The sequence below is a fragment of the Mastomys coucha genome, chromosome X (assembly GCF_008632895.1).
Source record: "Mastomys coucha isolate ucsf_1 chromosome X, UCSF_Mcou_1, whole genome shotgun sequence".
In the NCBI taxonomy this organism is placed as follows: Eukaryota; Metazoa; Chordata; class Mammalia; order Rodentia; family Muridae; genus Mastomys; species Mastomys coucha.
Window position 1 is genome coordinate 102,920,164 of NC_045030.1, and position 16,037 is coordinate 102,936,200.

General features: G+C 40.1%; 1 protein-coding gene across 6 annotated transcripts in view; it reads right to left on the reverse strand.

Annotated features, from left to right (window-relative positions):
* Phka1 (phosphorylase kinase regulatory subunit alpha 1) overlaps positions 1–6,450 on the reverse strand; it is a 127,612-nt gene extending 121,162 nt beyond the window's left edge. For 3 of the 6 annotated variants that reach the window (XM_031366010.1, XM_031366001.1, XM_031366019.1), the window contains exons 1-3: positions 6,038–6,434; positions 4,430–4,588; positions 336–383 (exon numbers count right to left, since the gene is read on the reverse strand). In XM_031366010.1, coding sequence (XP_031221870.1) covers positions 336–383; positions 4,430–4,588; positions 6,038–6,115 — 285 coding nt within the window. In that variant the 5' untranslated portion in view covers positions 6,116–6,434. Of the gene's footprint in view, positions 1–335; positions 384–4,429; positions 4,589–6,037 lie in introns of all 6 variants that reach the window. The other 3 variants (XM_031366025.1, XM_031366035.1, XM_031365998.1) reach the window with 2 other exon arrangements.
* Between the last annotated feature and the right edge of the window lie 9,587 nt (positions 6,451–16,037).

Consider the following 16,037-nt stretch of genomic DNA (forward strand, 5'->3'; position numbering starts at 1 on the left):
GAAATCCGCCTGCCTCTGCCTCCCAAGTGCTGGGATTAAAGGTGTGCGCCACCACCGCCCGGCGAGAAGAATTTTTTAAAGACCTGTATCATGCTTTATCTAGTACACATAATTGCAAATAGGATAATGATTCTTTTTGAGAACTCATAAGGGGAGGAAAAAGAATGAAAGGAAATAATTCTAGTTGTAACAGGGTGGTGAGTCTCTGTGTGCCATGCCCATCCCAGAGTTCCGGACCTTCTAAAATTAGAGAGTACTATTTGTGAATCTGAATAAAAGGCCATAAGCATCATTAAGATGTTATGTTTCATCAGAAGTTGTTTCTAGAGCCATACCTGTCTGATCATGCAGTGCAGCAGTCCCCTCATCAACTTCACTACACTCTGCAAAAATAAATGGAAACAAGACTGTTATAAACATACTGAGATACAAGAACACTTACTCAGCAGCTTCAGTCAGTCCATGACCTTTTGAGAACTAGTAACCCTATCCTGGGCTCTACTTGCATGGCATTTACTTTATAGGTACACAAAACAGACTGCAGCTAAAAGTTGAATCAAAAGTCATGGTTTATGAATCCTTGAATTTAAATACGAATATAAAAATCCTAAGGCAATTTTACCTAAAAATAACCCAACCAGCTAATAGTGGAGTATCCACCTAGAGAAAAGGGACAAGTCAGCTCACACAGAAGGCTCTAAGGCTCCTCTAGTGTATGTCCTATAGCCTTGATGGCGTCTTTTTATTTAAAATTTCACTTTAAAGACTCATTTTTCCATTTCATATGTATGAGTGTTCTGATTATGTGTGTGTGTGTGTGTGTGTGTGTGTGTGTGCGCGCGCGCGCGCGCACATCTCATGTAGACCTGGCATGAGTAGGGAGTATGCTTTAGAACATCATACCATGGAACAGCTTCTCCAATTCTCTACAAAGCTTTCTGTTTTACAGTCTAGAAGATCTTAAGTCAGCTTTGTGTTCCACAGACCATACTGTGAGAAAAGTTCCAAGTAATATTGTGAGGGTGACTATAAATTAAGAACACTGTTAAGAGAAACAGTGGCAAGTTACTACTGTTTGGTAGTTTTGTATTGGTGTTTTGTTTTACTTGGAAAGGTGGGTTTTTAGACACACAGAATTTGAAGAACCACAAGATACACAGGGAAAACTAGTAAGAAGACAAATAAAGACTGGAATTTGGATCTCAACTGAGGTCAGAGCTAAAGGAAGAGAGTTGGAAATCACTCCCAAAAAGGTAATAGAAAACCCATGAAAAACAGATGAGAGATAATACAAAGAGAAGAAACTGAGAAAGAATCAGAAGTGGGGACAGCCAAAGAGAGATTGTGATCTGCCTGAGTTTTTACTTTTTATAGCTAAGAGACTTGTTTTTTACCTATATGTTCAAGAAAGGGGTCATCTGTAAATATATATTTGTGTTTAATTCTATTTACAATATAGACTAAGGAAGTTAGTTAAACCCATTTCTTATTTCAATCTGCTATTCTCGTTGATTCTCTGATTTTATGAGAGAGAAGCAAAAATGAGAGTTGGAAGAAAGGGTATGTAAATGATTAACAATGCTTTGGGGAAAATCCACACAGTAATGGCAAGTTGGCAGCAGGTAGAAATGTAATCTGTGGATGTATTAGAGTTAATCTATGTTCACTTACTAGTCTTACATTGGTTATTACTCAGGCACATTATTAGACCTGTCTATACTAGAATCATCTAGGAAAATTGAAAAAGACTAGTGGATATAATTTCTAAATTCTTACTTAAACTGTTTTAAAGGGAGGTCCATCCAGTTAGGATATTTCTGAAAAGTTTTCTAAGTAAATCCAATGTATAGCCAGAGTTGAGAATCACTCATGTAGGTCAGGGACAAATCCAGTCCATCATTGTCTTTGTAAATACAATATTGTTGGAATGTATCACCATGCTAAATCTTTACATATTTTCTCTGGTTCTTTTTTTTTTTTTTTTTTTTTTTTTTTTTTTTTTGCTACACCTACCAGAGCTGAGTAATTAGAGACAAGTGACCCACACACCAAAAATATTTACTATCTGACCCTTTACAAAAATGGGTGGGTTTCTAATCTCTGGTCTATATTAATGCTGACAGGCTTTTTAAAACATGGGATATAATAATCAAATTTGTTTTGATTCATAAAACAAGTACATATAAGTTAGAATCCCCACAGAAGGTTTCCTTTTCTGAAGCTGATTCCTGTTTCCACAATGTTCCGAAACATTCCAAAATTAGTAATGTGATATAAACATATTTTTCAGCTATGTGAAAGATTATATAATAGAACAAAAAATTTTAGAACTGGCAATTCACCTTTTTCCTCATTTTTTCCACTTGGGTCAAATAAGGAAAGACATCAACTCTGCAGAATGATGGGGCAACAGATTTATTCTAATAATATTGAACATTTTTGATCAAATTATATCAGGTACATAACTAAAGTTCTTCTGATATTAATTTATAGCAAATCAAAACAAGGAACAAACTACTAAGATCAAAATAGCAAAACATTCAGGATAGGATATAGGACTAGAGAGGATTTTTTTTTAAATATGCCCTATGTTTTCCAAATTTTTTATTAGATATTTTCTTTATTTACATGTAAATTTCTCCTTTCCCAGTTTCCCCTCCAACAAACAAACAAAAACAACAAAAACAAACCCCTGTTGCCTCCCCCCTCCCCCAAATTTTTATTATGGCATTATTTCTATAAAAGTCTGTACTTGCTCTGATAGAGCAAAAACTCCAACAATGTTTTGTATCTCTCAGTAGTGGCTTGAAAGAATTCCAAATGGCTACGGATGCTGAAGATAGCACAGTGAGACTTGTCCCACTCCCAAGAACAACTTCTGAATATATTGCTGCTTTTAAAAATAACCAAATCTCAATAACCTGGCTTATAAATCAGAAGTGGAGCTCGGCTTTCCTAAGTTCAAGGAAGATGACAGAAGAAACAGCTGCTGTGGTTAGGGCCCCATCTCACTAATGGAAAAGGATCTACGTATCCTTCAACTAGTAGAGTACTTTATCATTAAAGGTCTTGTGTAATCCAAATGACGCCAAAGTATTGCCTTTTTAGACACTTAAGATAAACTAGTTCCTTTCTGTTCAGAAGTTCTATAAAGGATGCTAATTCATTGAGGGGAAGGTGCCTTAAAAGTTGGCTTAAAGTCATCTGCTGACTCTGACCCCAATTTGACCCCAGGCAGGCAACAGTCTCTCTAAAGTTGTGTGTCGGCCACCTTACCCGTCCAGCGGAAATAAGGAGGCAAACATGCAGTTTAATCAGGAACCTTCATTTTTACTTCTTCTCTAGCTAGCTAGCTTCTTTTATATTCTTCTATATCTTCTTCTTACATCTTACTTATTCCTATCCTATCCCCTTACATCTTACTTACTCCTATATCTTACATCTTCTTACTTACTCCTATTCCTTTCCTATTCCTATTCCTATTCCCTACATCTTACTACATACATCTTACTTCTATTCTTATTCTTACATCTTACTTCTATCCTTACATCTTACTTCTATCTTTACATCTTACTTCTATATCTACTTACTTCTATTCCCTACATACTTACTCCTAATTCTCTACATACTTACTCCTATCATCTTACTTACTATCTATATACTTACTCCTAATTCCTATATAACCCATCACCAGCCCTAATTCTACATACTTACTCACTACTTCTTATATTCTCTCTCCAGCCCCCAACCCTTGTGGGTTAAATACTTTCCCTGGTCCCAATCATCATCGGCTACGTGGCAAAGCGTAATAGGCTACGAGAAATCATGCCAGCTTGCATCATAAACTAGAGGCACACAGCTTTTCCAACTAAGGCTTGTTTATCTCAATGCTCTCTGCTCTGGCCGGAGACCAGGTGTTCAATATATATGTATAGGGTGGCAGCTGCGGCTCCCCACAGTTGTGGTTATAGTTATAAAGATCAACAAAGTTATTATTTTTGTCTAGTGAAGAAAACCTATTGATCTGTCAGGTCCACTCATACAGATACCACAATTATTTTCAAAAAAAGAATAAAATAGTACATATCTGCTCCCAAATATTCCTCTCAATGAAAATAAAATGGTAGAACCTGAAAATGCACTTAAAGGGTTATTAATCTTAGGAAATATATCCGGGTAGGATTTTCACAAGTCATGAACATTCTGAGCCCTCTTCCCTGAATCTGTAGTTTTCAACTTTCCACTGCAATAACCAAACCAGACCAGACCAGACCAGGCCAAACCAAACCCACTTCAGGTACAGTAATAGGAAAACCTTATAGAATGCAATTTCAGCAAGGTGGCACAGGGGCTATTTTTCCTTCAATTCCTGCTACCCCACTATACCCACACATAGCTCCACATCTCTGTATAGTTTTGTTTTAATTACCTGCTCCAGTTCATAGGCCTTTGCCTTGTCCTCATCACGGTCTGCATTTTTGCGATATGCTAGGCCCAAACCCCACACAGCCAGGATGCTATACACATTATCTCGGACCCAGGCATCTTTTTGATCATAGCTGGCTGGAAGCAAGCCTGTCACTGGATTCTGCAAGATAAATTAAGAGAGGACAGGCAACTGATCTCAGAATTTTAAAGGGAACAAAATCTAGGGAATATTTTACTTAGAAAATTTAGTCTTTCTCCTACTTCCCCATTCTCAAGTGTCAGACCTTTCTTTTAACCAGTTGCGGGCAGATATTATCCCCCAGCTTTACTGAGTTATAACCGACAATAAAAATTGTACATATTTCCACTTTGCAACATGACAATTTGACACATTACATGAATGTATTGTAAAATGACAATCAAGTTAATGCATCCATTACCTCACTCACTTTTTGATATGGGGGGAATCTACTCTCTCGGCAAGTTTCAAGTATGTAATAAAATAGTATGGGCTAGTCAGTGTGCTGCTACTGCTGCTAATCAGCATTGCAGAATATACTTATATGAGATCAGAAAGTTTGTTCTCTTTCCATGCGCTATCTTAAGAATAAGGAAAGAGATGACTGAAAGATTACAAGTTAAAAATGTAGGTATTATTAAAATAAAGGTATTATTAAGGCTATTATCAAATGTAGTACTAAGAATATTGCTCAGTGGATTTTAAGAGAAAAATATACCTTTTTTAAGTTAAATTCAAATAGCAACGAAAAATCTGAAGTAAAGGAGTAGAAAAATATATTTAGAAATATATACAGCCAGGCGCAGTACCTTATGGCCTATAATTCCCCAGACTGATGCTACTTCAAGGCCAGCTACATAGTGAGTTTCAGGCCATCGTGGACTACTAAGTAAGACTTGGTTTCAAAAACCAACAACTTCAAAAAGCACATAGAAACCAGGTGCAGTGGTGCATACCTGTAATCCTAGCAATGGGGAGATGAAGCATGAGGATGGTGAGTTTGAAGTCAGCATGGGCTAAAAGGTAAAATCCTGTCTCTAACAAAGGACAAAACAAAACAGAAGCAACTTAGGAAGCAAAAAACCCCACTGGTTTGTGGCCTGTTGTCCAAAGTGTGAAGGCTATGGCAGGAGGATCCCAAGTTCAAGGCTAGCCTGAGCCACTGAGCAAAACTGTTTAAACAAAAGTATGCACAAAGTGCCTTGACCTTCACAGTAGTCTAAGGTCTCTTAGGATGGTATGTGTTCTCATACATCTTTAGGGGAATGGGGTGGAAGTAGCTGGCTCAAACCTGGGGTGAGGACAATAAACAAGTGTTATCATTTCTTACAACTCTGTTTCTGGAATCTGGCCATAGTTCGGGGTGGGTGGGTGGGTAGCATTACGTCTGAGCTCAGTCACTCTGGAATCACTTGCAGAGGGGTGGAGGGTTGTGGTTCTCTATGGCACACTTTGATTTTACTCCAGGTTCAACATGCAACTTTCCTTCAGGATCTTTTAGGGCCTCCCCGGAGACAAATGCGTTCAGGGTTCACCCAGGGTCAGTGTCCCGCTGCTCACACTTCACCCTTCACCCTCACCTACACTTACCTGATGGCACAGGATGGTCTGATGCACCAGCCGAGCATAGCCGTCCAGGCGGACCCCCGAGTTACTCCGGCTCCTCATCGCGCCACGTCCCTAATTGCCCACTGCACACTCACTCGGGAAGCGTGGACGCCAGGCCTGCGGAAACCTGCTTAAGCTCTCTCTTTCTCGTGTGTCAATGATTCCCACGCGGCACCTCGCTCCGACGGCCTCGGAGTCCACTTCAGGCCGCGGCTCAGCCTCCCCGCGGTCTAGGCTTCGGCCCGCAAAGACCCCCGTCTCCACTCAGTCTCCCGTGGTCCCCGGGTGCCGCACCGGCATCCTCCGCTTGACTGAAGGCGAGCAGGGCGGCCCGGAGACTCCAGGCTAGCGACGGCGGCGGGTCAGCGCTCTGGGCGCCGCCTCCCTTGGCGAGCGTGCAGGGGCGGGGCGTGGGTCTCGCAGCTGCGCGCTGCGCCCACGGTCCACTCGCCTGCTACCCTCCGCCCAGAATGTGTCTCCGTAGGCGGTGTGCTCTCCCCGCCCCCCCGGGAGGGGTTAGTTTCGAAACACTACAAGTGACTATTTTAATTCTGCACTGTTGTGTTCACGGGCTGTTGCTCTTACTTTTGAAGGCCTAGTTTTAGGAACCCTCGGGAACTCTTCAAAACTGAAAGGAGAGACCCGGTGAACGCTCCTGGACTGAAGGATTCCATTTCCGGATATTCAGGAGCACAAAGTCGCCTTAAGCGCGGCACTCTAAAACGAACCAACCAACCAACCAAACAAACAAACAAAACTCCAGCTCCCTAAGGAGCTCTTTAGTTCCTCCTTAGAGATGGCGCGAATCCGCGGCGGTTAGGGAGCTTTCAGGAGGCAAGCAAGTGTCGCAGGCTGAGAGCAGGACAGGGAGCCAAGCAGCAACTGAGGGTGGTCTTGAAGGGACAGTGGAGTATCTGCTTTGGAAGGCTTCCTCGTAGAGTATAGGTGACTAGTCCAAAGGAGCAAACATTCAGCTGAAATTAAAGTGACAGAGGAGGGCTGGGGAAGAAAGCTACAGAGGATAGATACTGTGAGGAGCTTGAGGAATCTGCCTCTGGCAGGTGGTCCCCCAGGGCCTTTGCTTCGGAGCTCTACTGTCCCAGCCCCCAACCTTTCCTCTCTGCTCTCCCAAACTCCTTCTTGGGCTCAGCAGAAGCACCACCTGCTTTCTGAATTGCGAGTAAGAGAATCAGACTGTCGCTTGACCTTTCGAGTTCTAAATCTAAGCCTTCCTTGGCCACCTCGCTCTGGCCACAGTGATTTTGCATTTTCGTTCTTTTTTTCCCCCCTCTTAAGTTTCTTCTCTCCTTACAAAGCTGCCTCTGGGACACCTTTGCCTTTGCTGCAGCCTCTTCGTCACTCCGTATAGCGTACAGTCAGGCACCTTGGAAGGTGACTAGTGAATATCTGATAATGATGAAAGCTGAGTGCTCGAGAACGCCGAGCTGGGATTTTCAGGTTGAACAGCCAGTCAATGATGCAGTTCAACACAGTGGCACGGAATTATCCAGCAAATAGTTTCCATTGCAGTCACAACCTACGCAAATGCAGTGGCTGGCCAGTACACCACTTCAAGTCCTTAATACACTGGGAAAGGGAGTTCAATTTGGAGAGAGTATTCCCCTGCTCATGCCCCTTGTCCCTTTCAAGTGTCTGTCTTCTAGTTTTTCCCTACCTTGATATTTAAGCACATTTTCAAACATCAAAGTAATATATGATCACTAAAGAAAAGTTGCAAAATACAAAAAGGAGAAATAAAACATTGAAATCATAATTCCTCACACCACTACATTCTACTCTTTATATTCCTTCTGCATAGATCTCCCTTAACCTCATGATAACATGACTGGATTAGGAATGGCAGAGGTGAGGTATCACTAAGAATGATAGCTAGCTGGCTAGCAACAGACCCTGTTGGCTGCCACTGCCCTGGTGCTTTCATCCTTGGTCCAATTTAGACTTTCAGTCTTGTAATCTTAGAAACTTGATCTGCTCAGTGTCCCAGAACTGGTGAGACACAGGAGGCTGACTCATGCTGACTACCTCACAAGAGCTTGGTGCACGAAAACCAGGATGCTGGTTGATATTGAGAAGCAAAACTATAACAGCTTATGTCAACTTGAACACTACATTTTCTCCCTTTAATAAGTTGTAATTCTTATTATATACCTTATGTAATGCCCCTGTTAAGTAGATACACTTCTGATTAGTATATATTAATTGTACAAAATAGAGAGTTTCATTGAAATGTATTAATTATTAAACCTATCTTAGAGGTGGAGAAATGAAGACATATGAAAATTAACTAGTTGGAAGTGTGAGAGTCTGTGTTGGTTTCATTGACTCCTTTTATATATGTTTCCAGGGCTCACTGGCACTTATTTTTTTAGATATATCAAATTATAAATCAAATTATAGTTGTCAGTCTGAAGTCATTGCTTCTTTTTAAAATCATCAACATGTAAAAGTTGTACATATTTATGGGTATTGTGTGATGTTTTTGATGCATGTCCATGTTGTATAGTGCTCAAAGTAATATGTAAGTAAACTCTTCCTAAAATAAAGCTAAATCCAGTTCCCTCTGTTTAATATCTTCTACCATGGTCTTTGTTCCCCTTCTGAAAGTAGCCACCACTATTGCATTGACTTGTATCCTTTCAAGTTGATTCTGAATATATTCATTTGGAAATATGCATATGAAAATGTACTATTGAGGGCTGGTGAGATGGCTCAGTGGGTAAGAGCACCGATTGCTCTTCCAAAGGTCCTGAGTTCAAATCCTAGCAACAACATGGTGGCTCACAACCACCCGTAATGAGATCTGATGCCCTCTTCTGGTGTGTCTGAAGACAGCTACAGTGTACTTATAATAAATAGATAATAAATAAATCTTAAAAAAAAACTTTTAAAAAAGAAAATATACTATTGTTTTGTTTGTATTTTTAAATTTTTGCCATTTCTTTATTTTGTGTGTATGCATTTGTATACATGCATCTGTGCATGTGCCCTTGTGTGTGTGTATGTGTGTATAAGAGAGAGAGTGAAAGAGAGAAAGAGTGAAAGAGAGAGAAGAGAGAGAAAATAAACCAGAGGTTCAAGTCAGCTGTCCTTTTCTTTCACTTGCCACCTTATGTATTGAAAGGAGCCTTCTCACTGAAGCTAGAATTCACTATTTCAGGTGTATATCAAGCATCCACCTGTTTCCTTCCCCCTAGTGCTAGGGTTACAGTTGAACGCAACCACATCAAGCTTATATATGGGTGCAGGGGGTCTGAATAGCTGAGCCATCTCCCCAGGACTACCTTTTTCTTACTTTTTCTTTTAATTGTTTTTTGTTTGTTTGTTTTGAGTCAGAGTCTCTTCAAATTCTAGCCTGAAACTCATCAAGTAGACCAGGATAGCTTCAAACTTGCACAGAGATCCGCTTGTACCAATACTTAAAGTCTTAGCTAGAGAATTAAGACAACTGCAGGAGATCAAAGGAATATGAATAGGAAAAGAAGTCAAAGTATCTTTATTTGTAGATGATATGATAGAATACATAGTGACCCTAAAAGTTCCACCAGGAAACACTACAGCTCATAAATGCTTTCCACAAAGTAGTCAGATAAAAAAATTAACTCAGCAAAATTAGTATTCCTATTATATACAGATGACAAATGAACTAACAAAGAAATCATGGAAACAACATGCTTTACAATAGCCTCAAATGATATAAAATATATTGGGGTAACTACACCAAACAAGCAAAAGTCTTGTAAGATTAAAAACTTTAAGACATTGAAGAAGAAACTAAAGAAGATATCAGAAGATGGAAAGATCTTCCATGGTCATGAATTGATAGGATTAGTATATTAAAAATGGTCATCCTGCCAAAAGCAATCTACAGATTCAATGCAATCCCTACTAAAATTACAATACAATCAGTTTCATATGGAAACACACACACACACACCAAACAAACAAAAAACAGTATAGCTAAAGCAATCCAAACTGGAGGTCTCGCTATCCCTGATTTCAAGTTGTGTTACAGAAATATAGTAATAAAAGCAGCATGGTATTGGCATAAAAACAGACATTTTGATCAATGAAACAGAATGAAAGACCCAGATGCAAATCCACACACCTATATACAACTACTTTATTTAAAAAAAATTATGAAGCTAGAAACACAAAATGGAAAAAGGAAAGCATCTTCAACAAATGGTGTTAACTGGATGTTTGCATGTAGAAGAATGAAAATAGATCCATATCTACCACACTGCATAAAACTCAAGTCCAAGTGGATCAAAGGCCTCACCATAAAACCAGATAAAACAAACCTGATAGAAAAGAAAGTGGGGAATAGCCTCTAATGCATTGGGAGACAACATTCTGAACAGAACAATGATAATGAAGGCGCTAAGAACAACAGTTAATAAATGGAACCTCATGAAATTGCAAAGCTTCTGTAAAGGCAAAGGATATCACCTGTGTTACTCAGGGTTCTCTAGAGTCACAGAACTTATGGAATGAACTTATGGAACACACACACACACACACACACACACACACACAGCCTCCCAGGAGTGCAGACAAGCTTTTGAGTGCAGGTAGGACTACCACTGCTGCTCAGAGGAACCTGCCTGGAACCCTCAGGACACAGGAACCAAGGGCGGCCTGGAACAAGAGTCTTCCGGTCTCCATCTGTCCCCAGAGCTGAGCTTGTACCACAGAGCTATGTACACACATACTACCAGGAGAGAGCTGGTCTTCCAGGAGTGCCTACACACCTTCGAGCACAGATAAGACCACCACTTCTATTCAAATTCCTGGCCCAAGAGGGACACAGGAACCAAGGATCAGCTGGGAACAGGATCCTTCTGATCTCTGTCTGCACCTCAGAGCTGACCCTGTACCACAGCTATCCATACCCAAATTCCCCAGAGACAGAACTGGTCTTCCAGGAGTACTGACACACAGGCTCGCAGGAGGGCAAGCCAAAGTCAGAGAAAGCAAGACCAGCAAACACCAGAGATAACCAGATTGTGAAAGGCCAGCACAAGAACATAAGCAACAGAAACCAAAGCTACTTGGCATCATCAGAACCCAGTTCTCCCACCACAGTAAACCCTGGTTACCCCAACACACCAGAAAAGTAAGACTCTAATTTAAAATCACATCTCATAATGATGATAGAGGAACTTAAGAAGGACATAAATAACTCTTTTAAAGAAATAAAAAAGAAGCCGGGCAGTGGTGGCACACGCCTTTAATTCCAGCACTGGGGAGGCAGAGGCAGGAGGATTTCTGAGTTTGAGGCCAGCCTGGTCTACAGAGTGAGTTCCAGGACAGCCAGGGTTATACAGAAAAACCATGTCTCGAAAAACAAAACAAAACAAAACAAAAAAAAAAAAAAAAAAAAAAAAAAAAAAAAAAAAAAAAAAAAAAAAAAAAAAGGAAGAAATACAAAAGAACACAGGTAAACAGGTAGAAGACCTTAAAGAGGAAACACAAAAATCCCTTAAATAAATACAGGAAAACACAACCAAACAGATAAAAGAATTGAACAATACCAGCCAGGATCTAAAAATTGAAATAGAAAAAATAAAGAAATCAGAAAGGGAGACAATCCTGGAGATAGAATAGCTAGGAAAGAAGCCAGGAGTCATAGATGCAAGCATCCCCAACAGAATACGAGAGATAGATAGAAGAGAAAATCTCAGGTGTAGAAGATACCATAAAAAATATTGACACAACAGTGCAAATTGAATGCAAACAATGCAAACATTGAAACTGCAAAAAGCAAAAAGCTCCTAACTCAAAACATCCAGGAAATCTAGGACACAATGAGAAGACCAAACCTAAGGATAATAGGTATAGAAGAGAGTGAAGATTCCCAAATTAAAGGTCCAGTAAATATCTTCAACAAAATTATAGAAGAAAATGTCCCTAACTTAAAGAAAGTGTTGCACATAAACATACAAGAGGCCTACAGAACTCCAAATAGACTGGACCAGAAAAGAAATTCCTCCTGTCATATAATAGTCAAAACACCAAATACACTAAACAAAGAAAGAATTTTAAAAGCAGTAAGGGGAAAAGGTCAAGTAACATATAAAGGCAGGCCTATCAGAATTACACCAGACTTCTCACCAGAGAATATGAAAGCTAGAAGATCCTGGACAGATCTCATACAGACACTAAGAGAATGCAAATGCCAGCCCAGGCTACTATACCCAGCAAAACTCTCAATTACCATAGATGGAGAAAGCAAGATATTCCATGACAAAACGAAATTTACATAATATCTTTTCACAAATCCAACCCTACAAAGGATAATAGATGGAAAAATGCCAACACAAGGAGGGAAACTACACCTTAAACAAAGCAAGAAAGTAATGTTTTTTCAACAAATTCAATAGATGCAAATCAAAACAACCCCGAGATTCCACCTCACACCAGTCAGAATGGCTAAGATCAAAAACTCAGGTGACAGCAGATGCTGGCGAGGTTGTGGAGAAAGAGGATCACTCCTCAATTGCTGGTGGGGTTGCAAACTGGTACAACTACTCTAGATATAAGTTTAGCATTTCCTCAGAAAATTGGACATAATACTACCTGAGGACCCAGCCATACCACTTCTGGGCATATACCCAGAAGATGCTTCAACATGTAATAAGGACACATGCTCCACTATGTTCATAGCAGCCTTATTTATAATAGCCAGAAGCTGGAAACAACCCAGATGCCCCTCAACAGAAGAGTGGATACAGAAATTGTGGTACATCTACACAAAGGAGTACTATTCAGCTATTAAAAACAATGAATTTTTCAATAATTGCACGAGGATTGGGAAGTTCACTGCCTCTCTTACTAGACTGGATGACCTGCATATAACTGTGCCTCACAGATCTCAGTTGCCACATATCCAAACGGCTCAAAATTCCCACTCACAGATCCCTGAACAACAATGGTAATGATGTTGTGCTGATAAGCTGCAAGTGCCGAAGAAAAATGTATATATGGAAGGTAGTGAAATAAGATACATATAAACTCCAGTTCTTGATCATAGGAAATAGTATTCTTTTAATTTGTTCCTTATGCATTTTAGTTTCCCTATATTCCACATTTCCATCCGTATGTCTCAAAATGTGAAAGGAAGAATAATAAACATTTTATGCAAGTGGAAAAAAACCCCAAAACAATGAGTTTATGAAATTCTTAGGCAACTGGATGGAACTAGAAAATAGCATCCTGAGTGAGTTAAACCAATCACAAAAGAACATACATGGTATGCACTCACTGATAAGTGGATATTAGCCCAGAAGGTTGGAATACCCAAGATACAAGTTACAGACCACATGACACTCAAAAAGAAGGAAGACCAAAGTGTGGATACTTTGGTCCTTCTTAGAAGGGGGAACAAAAATACCCATGGGAGGAGTTACAGGGAGAAAGTGTGGAGCAGAGATTGAAGGAAGGACAATCCAGAGACTGTCCCACCTGCAGATCCATCCCAGATACAGTCACCAAACCCAGACACTCTTGTGGATACCAACAAATGCTTGCTGACAGGAGTCTGATATAGTTGTCTCCTGAGAGGCTCTGCCAGAGCCTGACAAATACAGAAGTGGATGTTCACAGCCAGCCATTGGACTGAGCACAGGGTCAGTCCAATGAAGGAGCCAGAGAAAGGACCCAAGGCGCTGAAGGGGTTTGCAACCCCATAGGAAGAATAACAATGTGAACCAACCAGTACCCCCAGAGCTCCCAGGGACTCAACCACCAACCAAAGAGTACACCTGGACTCATGGCTCCAGCCGCATATGTAGCAGAGGGTGGCCTAGTCGGTCATCAATGGGAGGAGAGGCCCTTGGTTCTATGCCCCAGGAAGTGAGAGAGGATGGGTTGGTGAGCAGGGGGAGGGGATTTTTGGAGGGGAAACCAGGAAAGGGGGTAACACTTTAAATGTAAATAAAGAAAATATCTAATAAAAAGAACCCCCCAAAAGAATATACATATATATTCAGATATATATATATATATACACACACACACACACATATATATATATATATACATATGTACATATGAATTTATTGGAATGATTTACAGGCTTCATGCAGGCCAACTAACCCAACAATAGGCATCTGCAAATGGTAAGTCTAAGAAACTAGTAGTTTCTCAGTCTCATGAGGTTGGGTGTTTCAGCTGGTCTTCTGTCTAAGCTGGAATCCTGAAGAAGTAGGCTCGAACAGATGTCCTGGCAAGTAAGTGCAAGCAGGCAAAGAAGAGTGAGCCTTTCTTCTTCCAATGTCCTTATGCAGGCCTCTAGCAGAAGGTGTGGCCCAGATTAAAGGTGTGCCTCAAGATCTGAATTAAAGGCATGTGTGTCTTTCAACCTCAAAATCTGGATCAACAGCTTGTGTCTTCCAGTCCCAAGATCTGGGTCACAGGTGTGCCCTCCATTTTTGGATTTTAGTTTATTCCAGATATAGCCAAGTTAACAATTGGGAATAGCTATCACACGATTATTTGGACAAAATGGCAGCCTACAGAATGGGAAAAGATATTTACCAATTCCACATCTGACAGAGGCCTAATATCCAAAATATATTTTAAAAAATGAAATAAAATAAAAATAATTAAAACCCCTAGATACCAATAAAACAAATAACCCATTTAAAAAGTAGGGTACAGATCTAAACAGAGAATTCCCAAAACAGGAAACTCAAATGACTGAGTGATACATAAAGAAATATTCAATATCCTTAGACATCAGGGAAATGCAAGTCAAAACTACTTTGAGATTTCCTCTTACTCCCAGAATGTCAAAGATCAATATAACAAATGACAGCTTCTGCTAGCAAGGATGTGGAGTGAGAGGAACATTCATCCATTGCTGTGGAAGTGCAAGCTTGTATAGCCACTATAGAAACTACTGTGCTGTTTCCTCAAAAAGATGGGATTTGAACTACCTCAAGATCCACTTATACCACCACAAATATTTGATCAAACATGTTTATTGCAGCTTTATTCATAATACTCAGAAATTAGAAACACCTAGATGTCTGATGGGGTCCAGGAGTTGCTCCACAAACCACATGTAAACCAATCTCAGTCACACAGGGATAGTTTATCGAGGATTCCCTCCTGGACTGGTTAATCAGGGCAGCAGAGCAGAATCAGGAGCTGACTGTGACAATGAGCTAGAATCCGACAGAGCTTTTAGGGCAGAAATCCACAAACATCTGTGCCAAGTTACTTCACCAATCAGGATTTAGGGATAGAAGACTTCTTTAGGAACATGTCTTTGTTGTATGTGTATTTTGTTCACATTAGTTGAGGTTTTCAACTGTGGCAGGGGACTTACCTTGCCTAACATTCACATCTTAACTTGCCAACCAAGATTTCGGTTACCCACATGCATGACTCTTTCTGCAAAGTAAGACGTTATTTCCCAGGGAATGCTTCAGAACTTAAAACTTTTCTGAACCTCTAGTCAAAATGGAAATTTTACTTCAAATGGCTTCTTATATTGATGCAGATATCTTTCTTATGTTTGGGTCCATCCCAGGGGCAATTTATAAATGCAAAAACCATAAAAGCTCATACACAGGTGCAGGAAATGCTGCTGGATGGTTGCTTCAAGTCCAAGCTTATTGTAGCTACCTATACAGAGCAGTTCTAACTGACCTCTGTTGTGATTGGTTTCCAAGAACATCAAAGCATAGAACATAATAGAATATGCAACCAGCATGGGCATGAGAAAATTTCCTAGTAACAGCACAGGAGAAAGTTTTCTTATACCACTTGTAACAGTATAAGATGGCTAGCTAGACAGGCAGCCATTACCTAGGCCTTAACATTTGTCCCACAACAAAAGAATGGATAAAGAAAATGTGGAACATTTACACAATTGAATATTATTCAGCCTTTTAAAGAAATAAAATCATAAAGTGTTGGGTCCTCCTCGTCCAGCAAGAAAGACGCAACTACA